Below are 14,903 nucleotides of genomic sequence, written 5' to 3' on the forward strand. Positions count from 1 at the left end.
ACAAAAGCAGAGACACATAACAGCGATTCTACAATAAGAACTATATTATTTAATTGCCATATGTGCACGTACAAACGAAAACAGAAATCTTTATACAGTTAGAAATTCTATATATAATTAAAATCTATTTGAATTAACGTCTAGAAAAAAACTGATGATCAGTGCCAGTCTTTAAAGCCTTTGTTTCCTGTTCCGTCGGCTCCTCGACGGTTGCCTTCAGGAAATTCGCGTCTGCCAGGCGGGCCACGCCCAGAACTCCAACGGCTGGGGGCGGTGGAGGAGAAAGGAGTTACCATAAAACCGGATTTAGGTTGCCAAGTGGCTCACCTGCCGCCAAGCCCTTCATAGTGTAATTCTCCAGGGGTTTCGAACGCCTCTTTTTCGACTGCGCCAAGAGGAAGGCACCGATGCCCAGGAGTCCAAAGCCACTAACCAGACGGCAGGCCAAGCAGTCCACCTCGTTGGAAACGTTGTCCTTGTACCAAAAAGAAAGTCTGCCGATCATTTTCTAAGTTATTTCAAGATTATTAATTTGGGTATAAAGCTGAAAAGCAATGCGACACTATCGATATATAAGTTTTGACGCAGGGATGCCAACTTGGTTTATTTACTAAACTATATTTGTTTAGTTTGTTAAGACAAGACCAGCAATTGGCTTATTTTAATAGAACTAGATTCCTTTTAATATTATTTATGTTGACCATACATTTAAAGTTAAAAAATATATCTAGCTTTTTTATAGCTAATACATTTTTAAATGTGTTGTTATCGATAGACGTACGCAACAGATGTTAAGTTGAAGCCGGTCTAAAGTTGTTTAGATTCATAAAAAATGGAATTTCAGCGAAACGATGCTATGCTAATGGAAATTCTCCAGGATCGGAAAACTATTACCGGATTTCTGGACTCAATTTTTGGCTTTCTGCGACGCAAGTAAACGATTTTATACCAAGATTCTTTACAAAAATGTAGTCCAACTTTTCCTTTTCAGTACCGACTTTTATCACACAAAACTTGATGAAACGGATAAAGTAGGCTTTCCCAAAGGCGTCAGGGATCAGATTCTATATGGCGCCATGCAGCGCTACGATCCGGATTGCTTGCTCCAAGCCCTGACCGCGCAAGGCGGAGCAGATGATGGGGAAACGGCTCCGCCTGCCGCCAAAGAAGTGGTCCTGGAAAGCGAAAATGTTTCTCAGGACGAGGAAATGAATCCCATAAGTAGCCTTCCGCCACCAAAAGGGAAAGAGCAGTCAAAGTTCTCCCCCAGCGACTACAAAAACGGAGATGTGTTTGACACTCACTGCTGGTCACAATCCCTCAAGGACGTGGAGGTGCAGGTTCTGCTTCCCAAGGATCATCAAGCGGCAAAGAAGCTAAGCATTTTAATTCAGGCCCAGCACATCAAAGTGAGCAGCAAGCCTAACCCAGAGACGGTAATCCTCGAGGGAAACCTGAGCCAGCGTATTAAACACAACGAGGCGGTGTGGACAATTGACCAGAACCGATTAATCATCAGTTGCGGTGGGCATTTGCCTAAAACATCTCCATAAACCATCAATAATATATTTTCCAACTCTAGATAAAGCAAAGGAGCTCTGGTGGGAGAGGCTCTTCGACGACGATCGAGAAATCGATGCCAAGAAGATAGAGTGCGAGCGCTATATCGACGATTTGCCGGAGGAAACCCAAGCCACCATAGAAAAGCTTAGGGTCCAGCAGTTGGCAGCAGACAAGCAACAAAAGGAAAATCACACCTCAAACCACGAACAAGCTAAAACCTTGGATCGCTTAAAAGCTGCCTGGGATGCCGAAGGTTCGCCGTTTAAAGGACAGCCCTTTGATCCTTCTGTTGTAAGAATGAGTTAGATTTTATAATAAGTGGCTAAGCTAGCAATAATAGTAGTAATAGCAAAACAACTGAACCATTAAAAGGTTACTTAATGTAAAATGATATGTCTATGTTTCGTTTCCATTGGGAAACGGAATCAAATTGATAGAAAAGTATCGTTTAATACAAGCTCATGTCAACTTACAACTAAATCTTAGTGAGAACCTTTCGCAGTTTAAGTTCACTTGGCCTTCAGTTCGAGTTTCTTGCGCTGCAGTTGAATCTTCTGGTAGGCCACATCTTTTTGATCAGTAGACCAGGCCACGTACATGTAGGTGGTCAGGAGCACGGCCATGACTAGTCGATCCATGCTCATCACGTTCGTGGCAAATAGGATGATCGACAGACCCACAAACGAAGGATGTCTTACATGGGCGTACAGATTGCGCAATTCCCCGGATTTGTAGTTGATAGGTGGACCATAGGCCTTTAGATCATAGTAGGCTTGCTTGACGCCCAGCAGCTCAGGCAGATCCATCACCAAACTGCCGCCAAAGATGACCATCCAGCAGATGCCATGGGTGATAACGAAGGTCCACCAAAGAGGAGCACTCTGCTCCACGTCGATTTGCCATAAAACAATCGACTGTGCGGGCAGCCAGTTGAGGATCAAATACTGAAATGTCAAAAGATGCAGTTGGGAGCTATTTCTGTCCAAATTGTGGGTATACAAACATGTAAACAAAGCGATGACGTCAGGCTATAAATAGTGCGCTCCGCTCCCGACAAGCTCAATTTGGCCAGCAGTTTCTTGACCAAGCCTGACTTAAGGAAGCTGTGCTGGAAGATAAATCCGGTCAGGTAGAGCGTATCGAACACCACGGGTCCATAGGCGGTCTGCAATCGCGACTTGTTGTCCAGTAAGTTGAAAATCCAGGTGTGTGCCTTGGAAACCGAACGGGGCGTCGAGAGGAACATCATCAGGCTGCCCACCACGTACAGGGAGTACGCGAATGTGGCCAAGGATGCCAAAAGCACTATGGACTTGGCAATCGATGCCATTTTTGTCAGGAATATTGAGAATATAGCTATTTATTACGAGAAAAACAAAACAAATTCCTTTAACGTTTGGATGAGCTAATCAGTGTGACCATGGCGCAGTCGCGGTATAATCTCGGGTCTCTAGTTTACATTTGGTTTGTTTCTACGCTATAAACTTTTCTCTACCAATGAATTGTATCTCGGCTACATAAACATCGCACGGCTTGCAGGCTGTTTAAGTCATCGCTAAGCTTCCATATTTAGGATATTTTATGACAGCCGAGATTATTTGAGTGTGTGACAACGGTCACTCTGTTTGTAAATGTTTCAATTTTCCCACTAACGAAAAAGTGTAAGTTCGCAGCCGAAAGGTATAAGAAAGTTGAGAATAAGTTTAAAAGTTGCAAGTAAGAATTAGTTTGATAGAGCGTATCTAAGTCCAAGCAAAGTGATGAAAAAAACTGTCGACGCGACAACCCCACACACACATTCACAAACAGGCGCAGCGCTCCGGCACACACATACACAAGTGGCTTGCAAATGGCGGATGCGTTTCCAACCAAAGAAAAGAAGAAGGAAAAAGAAAGACTGCATTGTAAATGTGAAATGTTGTGAAAATTGTTGACGTTGCAAGTTGCTTAAAATCGGCAAAAAAAACCCCGTTAGAAATAGGTAGGGAGGTGAAAAGAAAGGGAGAGCGGTGTACGTGTGTGTGTAAGTGCAGTGCGACGCCCTTTTGTCTTGAGAGGAAAAAGGAAGCCACTTTTATTTATCGGTGTGCAATTATTCAAGCTGCCAATTAGCAGGCGACACACTTTCACTGCTCCCCATTGCTTAATTATGAGCAAAAGGGACAGCTGACTGCTTCGATTTGCCAAAAATCTCGGGCGCCGCCGTCTGGCCGGGCCCTAACCCCCCACCCTCCCCTATTTGTTGTTCGCCGATTTTATCAAAGAAAAATACAAGAAATGAGCATAATTGATGCGCTGACCTCACCACACACACATATATAAACATATGCGGGCTTATCAAAGGAGCGAGAGCGGAGCAGAGCTTAAAAGAGAGAGCGGGGAGAGCAAAGGAGAGCGGCTGCAGTCGTCCAATAAATCATGGACTCTAAAATCGTTCGTCATCGGGGAAAACCAATTGACAATCAACAAATGCTATCGACGTCTACGTCAGCAATCAATAACCATTAACCGTCAGCTTTAGACAATATCAATTTGCCTATTTTTAGTCTTTATGAGTCACTCCAAATTTTAGACCAACCTTCCATCTGTGGACCAAAAGAAAAAATTAGGGAAACGAACTTGGAACCTGACGCTCCCACGCAGGAATAACAAGAACACAAGACACACCGCAAAAAAACATGCCACGCTCTCTTTCCCACAGAGAAAAATAAAACAGCATTGCATGTTGCATAAATATTACAGGAGAAAGAGAAGAAAAGTAGGGAGCAGTGCTTTCTAAAATTAAAACTCTTGAGCCGCTGAAAATAGCAGGGGCAAAAATGCATTTATGAATAAATAGATGAAAAATAATGAATGACTGCGAGTACGCTCTCGCTGTCAGCGGCGACAAAGAGAGCGAGAAAAGCACTTGCACCGCTATCAGTGATGCTGCTGCGAAAACACGCCATTAAAAGTGTAATTTCAAGTTTCCCTGTGAAAGTTATAGCAAATATCATACGTATTGGGAGTCCAGTCAAAGTTCCAATAGATCGAAAGATTTTAGCTTCAAAATGTGGTACTTAGAATATGTTGATCATGAATATGCTATGTTATATTATTTTTTTCTAAGAATCGAAACTAAATGGTTATAACTTTTAAAAATAGATAATAAATAGACAATAATTTCACTTACCTTGGGGGAATAATTAACTTACATGTATTTTTGTTTTCCACTTCAAGAGATGTAGTCATATGTAACGAATACTTGACCCACTTTAAACACGCTGCCTCCAAAAGGCCAAAAAATGGTCAACTTGGCATTTCTGTCCGGTGCTCACCGACAGGGGAGAAATTCCATGTGCCAGCAAGTGCGAGTGTGTGTGTGAGCAGGCAGCTAATTGAACACTGGGGCGCCGCAAAAGAAAAGGGGGAGGGAGGCAGGGAAACAACGGCACAGAAAGATAGAAGGAAAAACGGGAAAATTAGGCCAACTGTGCAGTTCGATGTCAGTTTGCCAGTTTGTCGGTTTGTCCGCTTGCCATTTTGTCAGTTGGCTGTAACGAGGCCGAGCAACCAGCGTGTTTTGCATGCTGTTCGACCATAATACATAATTATTTATAGATGGTCATAATGATAATTGGCAGCAAGATTTCGACTTTCACACACTCGTGTACACACACAAACACACTGAAGCGCTGGCAAGTCACACACACGCACACTTGGGCGCTTTTCTTCCGGTTGATGACCTTTACCGGCGTTTTTATTGTGCTTTTTATTCTCTTTTGGCTTTGGCTCTCTTCTGCCGCCGCCGCTTCTGCTGCTTCTTCCTCCCCCGGCGCGATACGCCCGGAATCCGAATCCGCAGTCCGGACTTTACTTACTTTCCGTTAGATGCCATCGATTTGTTTGACGGAAACCCGTTCCCATTGTGTCATTAAATATTAATTTAGCTTTGTGGAGCGCAGTTACACGATGCTATTGAGCAGTCCACCCATCCGCAGAATTGAATGTCGGCTTCATAGGCCTAGATAATTGATAATTAGTGTTGTAAAACCTCCAATAGGTTGTAGTGAAGATGATATGAACCATCTAAAGTTTCACTATGAGCAGTATGACAGTTGGAAGCACTAAGCATGGTTGCATTATGTTGTAAAGGAAGTCGTGAAATGAAACTAAGAGTTAACAACTTTACCAGTTTATAGATGGAGTAAACCTGAAAAGATTGCTGTATAAGGACTATGCTTTTCCACAGTATCACGTAACCCAACATTTTTTAGAGCCCCCTAGAAATGTTTGTTGCGGATAAGAAACCGAAACACAGTCAGAATCTTTTAGCCAGAAACATGACGCGAGCCAACAAAGCAGCAGAAATAAGAAGCCAGAACTTGACAAACCAACAGAAGAAAATAAATACCCAACCTGCCAGTTATCGCAGCCGCAGAGAGCAACAACCTTGAATTGAAATTTTTGCAATTTGTGAATTCTTCCACTGAGCTCGCGGAGCCAGCGAAATTTCAAGTTTTGTTCTAACTGTTTGTGGTGGGAGCGGAGCGGAGAGAGAAAAGTGCCACGGAGCGTAAGCACACTGAGAACAAAATTTTAGGTTTTATTTAATTGGGTGTAAAACTACCGTACACTTGTGTTTCTCCTTTAGTAGACCAACGAATTGTAAATGTACAAGCAAATATATTTTATTTAACGGCTTTGAAGAGAACGGAGAGAAGTAAACATATAATTCGACATAAATTCAATTTTTAAAGTACATGTATGAAAACCATTTATTTTGAACAGAAGATTTTTTTTATTTCGTAAATTCAAAGTAATTAGGGATTTTTGTTTGCTAATTCTTGAAATAATATTATAAATACACGTTAAAAGCAGGAATTTAAAAAATGTATTTATTTAATCCTGAGAATTCAAATTTAAAATTCCAGTGTAGCGAGCTAAAGAGAGATCTCGAATTGTGAACTAAGCTCTGCTGCGAATCTTTTCACTAGCCTTTTGCCATTCGCGTCGTGTCCATCGGAAGAGACTCGTGGAGTTTTACGAAAATAGATTAAACAGCGCAGATTTTTTTCCAGTGAACGGATCTGCAAATTTGCATACGTGTGCGTCAGAATCTAGACTTTGAGTAATTTTAAATTGTTATTCTTTTTTTGGTTTGTCTTGTGAGTTCCTTTCAATCTGCGTCAACACCTCTGGCTGCTAAAAATGTCTACCAACTTTCGTTCAAGGCTGCTCAGCAGCTGCTTCATAAGCTAATTTTATTCTTTGTGACTTTGCTAGCTTCCCTCCTCCGCCCGGAATAATTTTTCCGTCTGAATCGCTGGGTTCTTTGAGCAATCGATAATTCCAGCTGGGATTTCTTATCGCTCTTCCTGCGCCAAATCAAATTCAAATGACCTTTTTGCCTAAATTTGAAATTCATGGGAATTTATTGGCGAGTTGGGCGGGCGGACTTCCACTGTAAACTCCGGAATGCCAAGAATATTGAGCCATTCAGCAGTGCATTTGTTTATCTCAGCAGAGCAAACAACAATGAAATTATCAACCGCTGCGCGTTTTATTAATATAACGTCCAGCAAGCTCAGTCAACTGCAATAACCACTTATTCATACAAAAGGAGAACTTGTGTTGGATTTTGAACCATTCTCCGGCCGGTAAACCGATAAGCACGTTCAACTCAAACAATCTGCCTTTATACAGTGCACAGTGTAATTGCCATTGAAGGTAGTGTCGTTGATCTGCCGTTTTTAGGGGACATTTCTTTGGCGTTTTTCGATTTTTGAGCCCCACGTCATCAGTTTGTACTACATTGTAGCACTTCCCAAGCTGAAAATAGCTGATAATGCTACAAAATGAGTTTGATAGCAGAAGTGACCCTAAAAAGCATTTCTAACATTTCCACACTTGAGATTATTTTTCGCTTTGCTGGTTGCTTTCTCCAGGAACCAGACAGAGAAAACGTGTCCGTAATTCCGGACTTCCCCTTTTTTGAATTCGAACGTTATTGTTTATTTTTAACATGTATTAACAGCTATAAATGTAAATACCTAGAATCTTAAACAACTTTTAGTAAGCTTAAATTGCACTAAATACTAACGAGTATCTCCCTGTTTATTCAACAGCATTCGCAAAGGAGATTCCTGAGAAAAATCCACGGCTCAACCGGAAAGATATGCAAATATGGACTTCCACATACTGATCGTCATCGGTTGTGTGGTCAGCGCCTCGCTGCTCTCGTTCCTGTTCATCAATAAGATCTTCCGGCGCAAGACTTTCGAGGAGGTGGTGGCCGAAAAACGTGCCCTTAGCGCCAATCTCTACAAGGCGGCCGGTGGCGCCGCTACTAAGAAGCCCAAGAAGAAGGAACTTAAGCGCGAAAAGAAGCAACGTCAGCGGGAACAGCAGCGGGATGCGAACAACGAGCCGGAACCAGAGGAAGCCGAAGACTACTCCGATGGTCAGTCAGAGGGTCAGGGCTCGGTGGCTGACGAGGAACCCGGTCTGTCCAAGCAGCATGTTGAGTTTGAACCCGATGCAGAGGTGCTCACTGAGCAGCGACGACCCAGTAGCGTGGCTGAGAAGGAGAACCAACCATCTGCGGCTGGCAAAAAGGGGAAGAAGGATAAGCGTAACGGAGCAAACAACAAGACAGCCGGAATCCTGGTCAACAAAAACGAAACTGTGGCTGTTAAGCCTCCAGTTAACTCCGAGGAGACACCATCTTTGAATAACTTCGAGACCAAGGTCCCCAAGGATGTGGTGGAGCTAAAGAAGCAGGAGCAGAAGGAACGCAAAGAGGACAACAACAACAAACAGCAAAGTCAAAAGAAGATTGCCGGAGGCAATGTGTCCAAAAAGGAGAAGGCTGCAGCTGTCGAAGCAGAGGCACCCGTTGTGACCAAGCAGATCATCAAGCAACAGCAGCAGCAGCAGAATGGCTCACCCAAAACGCAGCACAACCAGGCTAACAACAAGACCAAGCAGCAGCAGCAAAACAAAAAACAGAATCAAAAGGAAACCCTAACGGCTAAGGATTTGGCTCATGCTTTGGATAAACTGGCCGATCACCAGAACCAGACCATTGGCGTTAACGCTCTGATGAACGTATTTTCCCGTGCCGAGCTGAATCGCTCAGAGATTCAGATACTCATCGACTATCTGCTAAACAAGCAACAGGATATGCCTTCTTCGCACTCTGAGTGGTCGGATGACATTTGCCAGAAGCTCAAGCGCCAGCTGGAGGAGAAGGAAAAATTGCTGGCCGAGGAACAGGAGGCCTCCATCGGAATTCAGGCTAAGCTGCGCGAGCTGCGCCAAGAGGTTAACACAGAACGCGCTCAGATGCACGCCCGCAACCAGGCCTATATCGATAAGTTGCAAGGCAAGGAGCAGGAGCTATCAGCCCTTAACCAGGAGCTGTCCAGTCTGAATGACAAGTTGACGATTGAGCGGCAGCAGCTTACGGTGAGAGCAAGTTCTTCTAAAGTTTTTGTTTTCAAACAAAGTTTATATTCTAATATAATTACAATAATTTATATCTCTTCGTTTTAGACCCTTCGGAGGGAAAAGCAAGCTAATTCGCAGGATCTGGTTCAGTTGCAACGCTTGCAACAGGATCTCGCCCACAAGGAAAAGTGCCTGGCGGAAATGACCGCATTCGTTAATGCAGAGACCCAGCAGAAGAACGAGGTGATTCAGCAGCAGGCTCAGCAGGTGCAGGCCCTGGAGCTGCAACGCGACGAGCTGGAAGCGCGCCAGAACAACAGCATCTTCGAGCTGGAGCAGCGTAAGCAGCTGGAGGCGGAGAACGCCGACCTGAAGCAGGAGCTGTGCGCTGTAACACAGGCTCAGTCGGAACTGCAGCGCGTCCACGCCGCCGAGTTGCAGGAACTGCGACAGGAGTTGTCCGTCCTGGAGGCCCGCAACGTGGCGCTCAGCCAACAGCTCACCCAAGCCGCCAACAGCGCGGTTCAGGCCACCGCTGCCCAGTCGGAGCAGGCCCAGGTTCAAACCGAAGCTTTGGCCCAGAAGCAGCAGGAGCTGAGCGCTCTTCGCTCGCAGGTTGGCTCGCTGACGGATGCCCAGGCCCAGCAGCAGAAGCAAGCCAACGCTCTGCAGTCGCAGCTCCAGGAGGCGCAGCAGCGTGCCGAGCAGCTGCAAGCCAAGGAGAAAAATCTGCAACAGGAGCTCCAGGAGCAGCGAGAGAAAAATAATGTGAGTAGAGATGAATAAGATGACTAGAAATATATTGGAAACTTCATTTTGTGTTGCATTCTCATGACCTTCTCTATTTAACAACTATTTTTTAATGAAGACTACTCAAATTTATTCATTGTAACAAACTTTATTTGTAACTAGGAACAAGTAAATGATTTTTAAATTTTATTGCACCTTACTTTGTAATCCCTGAAATTGATATATATATATCAACCCTTTAACAAGAAGTCCAATAATGAATATAGATGATTGAAAGGGCTTTCAAAAACAATTAAAGCCCTACTAAATGTAATCGCGTTGCAGCCGCGTTGTTATGCCGTTCGTCCAGCCTTTTGCATCCGCATCCCTTCTTCTTTTCCTGTTTTCTTTACTAATTGCACGTATTCGTGTTTCGTCAGGACGTGCGTTTGAAAAATTGGAAGTTGATTGAAGCGTTGCAAAATGCCGAAGCATTAACAGCGAAGACGAAAACAAATTCAGCGCAGTCCGTAGGCGTAAGTGCATGATCTTTGTCAGCTTCTTCTGCTTGCCTTTATGATTTCATCTGAAATTCGTTAAGTCTTAATCATTTTAAACTAATTGTATCCAATAATATTTGCAGCAACAACACAAAGAGCTGCAGCTGCAGCAACAGAAGGCAGTGGCCGCCAATGGAGGCGGCAGTGCCAATTCAGCCAAGAGCGAGCAACAGAGGATCCGGGATCTCTACCAGCGCCTTTATCCCGACGCAGTAAAAGCGCAGTCGGGAAATGCCCTGCAAGCATCCTTTGACCAATGGCTGGAACAGGTCCTGTCCACCCATGTCAAGCAGCAGCAGGATAAGCTGCGGCAGAAGCTCGATGCGGAGCAGTCCGAGAAGCAGAGCAGCAGTAGTCATAAGTCCACACAATCAAACAACAGTAGCAGTAGCAACCACAATAGCACCCACAACAATATTAGTAGCAATAATAGTAGTTCGAATAGCCAATCCTCCTCCGCCGTTGAGCAACAGGAGCTGCACAAACAGAACCTGCAGCTGCGGGAGTGCAACGACAAGCTCACCCAGCTGGTCACCAAGACTGTAAGTGCTTTTACCTTATTAAAATTTGTAAACGGGCAAGTAACAATAAAATTTTATGATCAGAGCAACACATTGATGGACTTGGAAGAGCGTGCTCGTGAGCAGGACGAGCACTGGCGTGGTATCGTAGACCAGAAGGAGCAGCTGATCCTTACTCTGCAGCAGCATGCCTCTAACGGAGAATAGGTAAGGATTATTGTTGTAAGTCAATATTTACTAGATTTAAAATTCTATTCCGAATATCCTTTTGCAGGACATTTAATGTCGAGACAAATGCGGAAAAGGAAGAAGGAGGCCAACAACGACGATAAACTGACAAGCAACCGCAGAGTTTGTCCAACTTCCATAACAACAGCAACAGTAAAAAAGAAACAACAACAACTCTAACAATCTATTAAGTTTAAAGTTAATGTAAAAAAAAGAAGGCGAGGAAAAAGTAAACTTACAGCATGCCCCACAACAGCAACATTTAACATTTTATAGTAGCGAGAACCAACAATTATGAGAATGAAGAACTATGGAACGCTTTAAGAAATTATATACACTTAACTAAAGCATGATAATGATAACAAACGAAACTTGTGCAATGTTAAACGAGAAGAGAAGCAATGCTAGCAAAGGAAAAGTCAGACTCTGATTACAGAAACAGGCAATTTCCACCCAAGCCCTCCCAAGAAAAACAAAACAACCCGAAAAAACCGCAAAAAATCCATTGCTGCTGCTACTTTCTTATTATTATTTCACCCATACTTCGCATGCTATTATTTTTTGTGTTACACTTGCATTTAAACAATTGTATATGTGTCTTATGTTAAGCAAATGAATTTAAAACCCAGCTACTTAAAATGCAAATCCACGAAAAATAAACAATCTAATAGTATGAATGTATGCACTTGTACTTGGGTCACTCTGAATTCTGTATGTTTTCCATTAATGTTATCTGTTTTTCTGTAAACTTTTCATTTTCCGCCGAAAGGCAGCGCAAAGTATTTAAACCCAGGAAGAGCAAATGGCAGCAGCAACATTTAATTAAGCGTATATAAACAAGAAAATAACTATTTTTATATAAAACTGAATGAGAACCTATCTTATAAGTAAACGCAAATTAAACACGAATGCTAACTAGCAATTTATTGTCGGAACCTGTTGCATGCGACATATTGAAAAATTAGGCAAACCAACAAATTCAAGCCCATCAGCAACCACAACAAACAAAAGAACGAGCTATAGCAGCATTATAAGGATTTATGATGTTTAATTTACGATAAATGAGAATTAAATATATACACACACATATGAGAAAGACATTTGACCTTTTACATTTCACTAATAAATAGCTGAGCTTTCGTGCTTAATTGCTGGTGGCGGTTCTGCTGGGAATCTGCAGGTTCTGTAGCGGAATGATCATATGGAATGGGTACTGCAGTAGTTCAGTGCACGACGGCCGCTTTTTGGGATTCAGCTGCAGGCAGTTCTTGGCCATCTGCAAATAGAGCCGAGATATTCGTAAACTTGGATTCATAATATTCCCAATGATTTGTACTATCAGTTAAAAAAAAATTCTAAACATTATTTCCCAGGCTATGGAGTGTAGCCTAATCCCGCCCAACTCACATGAACCAGCATGATGGGATAGTAGGGAGGAATGGCGGGATACTCGATGCTGGTGCCTGGAGTGGCGATAGCACTCATCTTGGCATAGATGTTTCGGATGTGGCCGAAAGGTGTCTTTTGGTAAAGCAGCAGGTAAAGAATGCAGCCAAGCGACCACACGTCCGACTTGGTCGAGATCTTGATCTTGGGTTGGTTGGCTCCGCGCATTGGGCTATTCCCCGTAGAGGTGTCCGTTAACGCTTCCGGACTAATGTAGTTAAAGGTGCCCGCCTGCGAGAATTTGATGATGCTCGTCGAGTCCAAAGAGATATTGCTGGCTATGCCAAAATCAATCAGCTTCAGTCTGCCGCTAACCATTAGGAAATTTGCCGGCTTGAGATCCGAATGGATGACACCGTTTTGGTGGATGTAGTTGACCGCTTGCAGCATTTGGTAGAGGATGTTCATCAGGCTATAGAGAGGAAGGTTGGTGGTGTAGCTCTGAAGGATCTTGTTCAGATCGCAGTCGCCTTTCTCCATCACCATGTACAGCTTGGACTCTTCGCGCACAAGTTGACTAAATAAAAAGGAACTTTGTCAGAGACGTTAGCAAGAAGTTAGAGGGTAAGAATATTTACTAATCGTATAGTGCCACAACACAAACGTTTCCTTGCAGCTTTGCCAGGAGTTTGGTTTCGTTTAGATATCCCTGCACCACTTGTGGATCGGCCTGCAGATCCACCACCTTTAGGGCGAACTCATCTCCGGAATCTGATCGACGTGCCAAATAAACAGAGCTGGAGCCACCACAGCCCAGTTTCTTATCAATCGTATATTCAAGATTCTTGATTTTTAAAATATTTGAAATCTTGGAGGAGTGTGAAGGCGGATCTGGAGGGACAGTAACTGCGGGAATTGACACCAACTCCTTTGATTCCACAATATCCACTTTGGGTGGCACGTTGTCTTTTTCCGACTCCCGGAAAACGTTATCTAGGGACTTTTTGGAGGGGTGCTGACTCATTGGTGGTTCAGCCTTTTTCGGAGGCTCTGGGATGTCGGGACTTTCCGTGATGGTGTCGCACAGGGAGAAGCTTATGCTAGCGGAGGCCACTGGAGCAGCACGACTTACGGTCATGGGTGTTTGGAAGAGGACTTTCTGCGCACGGAAGTCGTTGGACACCGCACTCCGACTTTTTCCAGCATGTGTGGAACCAATGGTTCGCACTTGGGGGGTGATGAAGTCTGCATCCGGCTTCGTCTTTGAGGAGGAGGCTATTTCATTGCGCAGTGGCGTCTCTGTCTCTTGGAGTGGGCGTCTTTCTGTGGCATTTGATACAGCTTGAAGCGTTGGCGCTGTCTTTTTGGCCAACTGTTTTTCCGAATTCGCACCAGGTGACCCTTGGCTGCTGCAATTAATGCCCATGTTGTTGAATCGTCCCAGGAACGAGAGATTGGAGTCGGATTGCTGGAGGGGGGCGGCATTGGATGATTTACGAGTGGTTATGTTGCTGTTGCTGTTTGTTAACTCTTGGGATGGGCTCAGTACAAAAGAATCGTTTAGGATGGCGCAGTTAAGGTTGTGATTGCTCTTAATGTCCTCCTCGTCACTGTCCAAATCCATCATAGTCAACTCGGATACTCGGCGAGGTCTAGAATCGATAGAATTAATTATTTCCTATTTCTAGGCCTCTTTGCGTATTATTCATCTCTCAGCTCTAAGAGCGGCAAACTGAGGTAGGCTTGACTTTCAAGCCTAGAAGATGAAGGTTTGAATCGGGGGAAAGACTAACAGGGATCGAGGATGAATGAATCCATGCAAAATGGAAGCCCTTCAAGTGATATGAGATCCTTACAGGTTCAGGGGGACTTATACGGAGCAGGGAATAGTAGTATGCAAAACAGGACATTGGAATCGTAGTCCTTACAGCATGTTTGTGGGCAGGGGATGCGGCTCATTCTCCTTGCCCCTTGTTTGGACTTGGAAAGACGCCACCGGCTGCTGTTTTCGTTCTCCCGCCGTCGCTTGCCGTGGTCGGTATGGCGTGTTAAAGTCGTCCTCCGAATCGGAATCCAGTCCCAATGCCATCATGTCCTTGGTGCGGCGAGGCACAGGCGTGGTCATCTTGCAATCCGGTTTATTCTGCCCGACAAACAGTTGAATATCCAATTGCAATCCGAATTCGGGGTTTAAATTTGTTTTTTATTCAAGTGTGACCGAAGTTCAAAATTTAAAACATCCGAAGCGCGCTGAATGGAGTCATTAATATTTGTTAAAACTTAAACTAAAATATAATTAAGTGTTGACAACAAGCAAGCATACAAATTTTAGCATAATTTTAGCAAATTTTAGTATAATATTTAACCATCTGTTAAAAAAATAAACAACATTTTCAAATTATAACTGCAAGCTTATTGTTTACATTTTAGGGTTGTCTTGCTTTTCACCGCATCTGAGAGCTGCCACCCTGAAAAAGTCATATTT

General features: G+C 43.7%; 5 protein-coding genes across 8 annotated transcripts; 2 read left to right on the forward strand and 3 right to left on the reverse strand.

Moving 5' to 3' along the window:
• Positions 1 to 29: 29 nt before the first annotated feature.
• Positions 30 to 584, reverse strand: LOC122620673. Its single transcript, XM_043798260.1, has 2 exons — positions 328 to 584; positions 30 to 264 (listed from the first exon to the last, which is right to left on the reverse strand). Exons 1-2 carry the CDS (start codon positions 503 to 505, stop codon positions 134 to 136), a joined length of 309 nt encoding a protein of 102 aa, XP_043654195.1. The 5' UTR covers positions 506 to 584; the 3' UTR covers positions 30 to 133.
• A 205-nt stretch (positions 585 to 789) lies between these two features.
• LOC122619053 (nudC domain-containing protein 3) lies at positions 790 to 1,951 on the forward strand. Its single transcript, XM_043795742.1, has 3 exons — positions 790 to 933; positions 992 to 1,524; positions 1,583 to 1,951. Exons 1-3 carry the CDS (start codon positions 833 to 835, stop codon positions 1,867 to 1,869), a joined length of 921 nt encoding a protein of 306 aa, XP_043651677.1. The 5' UTR covers positions 790 to 832; the 3' UTR covers positions 1,870 to 1,951.
• LOC122619056 (nurim homolog) lies at positions 1,941 to 2,987 on the reverse strand. Its single transcript, XM_043795743.1, has 2 exons — positions 2,567 to 2,987; positions 1,941 to 2,507 (listed from the first exon to the last, which is right to left on the reverse strand). Exons 1-2 carry the CDS (start codon positions 2,891 to 2,893, stop codon positions 2,073 to 2,075), a joined length of 762 nt encoding a protein of 253 aa, XP_043651678.1. The 5' UTR covers positions 2,894 to 2,987; the 3' UTR covers positions 1,941 to 2,072.
• Positions 2,988 to 3,143: 156 nt separating this feature from the next.
• On the forward strand, positions 3,144 to 11,723 carry LOC122619057 (putative uncharacterized protein DDB_G0271606). 4 transcript variants are annotated; one of them, XM_043795744.1, is made up of 7 exons: positions 3,144 to 3,224; positions 7,671 to 9,012; positions 9,100 to 9,762; positions 10,164 to 10,259; positions 10,367 to 10,825; positions 10,889 to 11,011; positions 11,079 to 11,723. In XM_043795744.1, exons 2-6 carry the CDS (start codon positions 7,729 to 7,731, stop codon positions 11,009 to 11,011), a joined length of 2,625 nt encoding a protein of 874 aa, XP_043651679.1. In that variant the 5' UTR covers positions 3,144 to 3,224; positions 7,671 to 7,728; the 3' UTR covers positions 11,079 to 11,723. The 4 variants fall into 4 exon arrangements, with proteins under 4 accessions (XP_043651679.1, XP_043651683.1, XP_043651682.1 ...); XM_043795747.1 differs by lacking the exon at positions 3,144 to 3,224 and adding an exon at positions 3,225 to 3,243; XM_043795745.1 differs by lacking the exon at positions 3,144 to 3,224 and adding an exon at positions 6,546 to 6,650.
• Positions 11,724 to 12,063: 340 nt separating this feature from the next.
• On the reverse strand, positions 12,064 to 14,640 carry LOC122619058 (dual specificity protein kinase TTK). Its single transcript, XM_043795749.1, has 4 exons — positions 14,347 to 14,640; positions 13,057 to 14,070; positions 12,440 to 12,995; positions 12,064 to 12,308 (listed from the first exon to the last, which is right to left on the reverse strand). Exons 1-4 carry the CDS (start codon positions 14,541 to 14,543, stop codon positions 12,177 to 12,179), a joined length of 1,899 nt encoding a protein of 632 aa, XP_043651684.1. The 5' UTR covers positions 14,544 to 14,640; the 3' UTR covers positions 12,064 to 12,176.
• Positions 14,641 to 14,903: the final 263 nt, after the last annotated feature.

This window comes from Drosophila teissieri, chromosome 3R (assembly GCF_016746235.2).
Source record: "Drosophila teissieri strain GT53w chromosome 3R, Prin_Dtei_1.1, whole genome shotgun sequence".
Classification (NCBI taxonomy): Eukaryota; Metazoa; Arthropoda; class Insecta; order Diptera; family Drosophilidae; genus Drosophila; species Drosophila teissieri.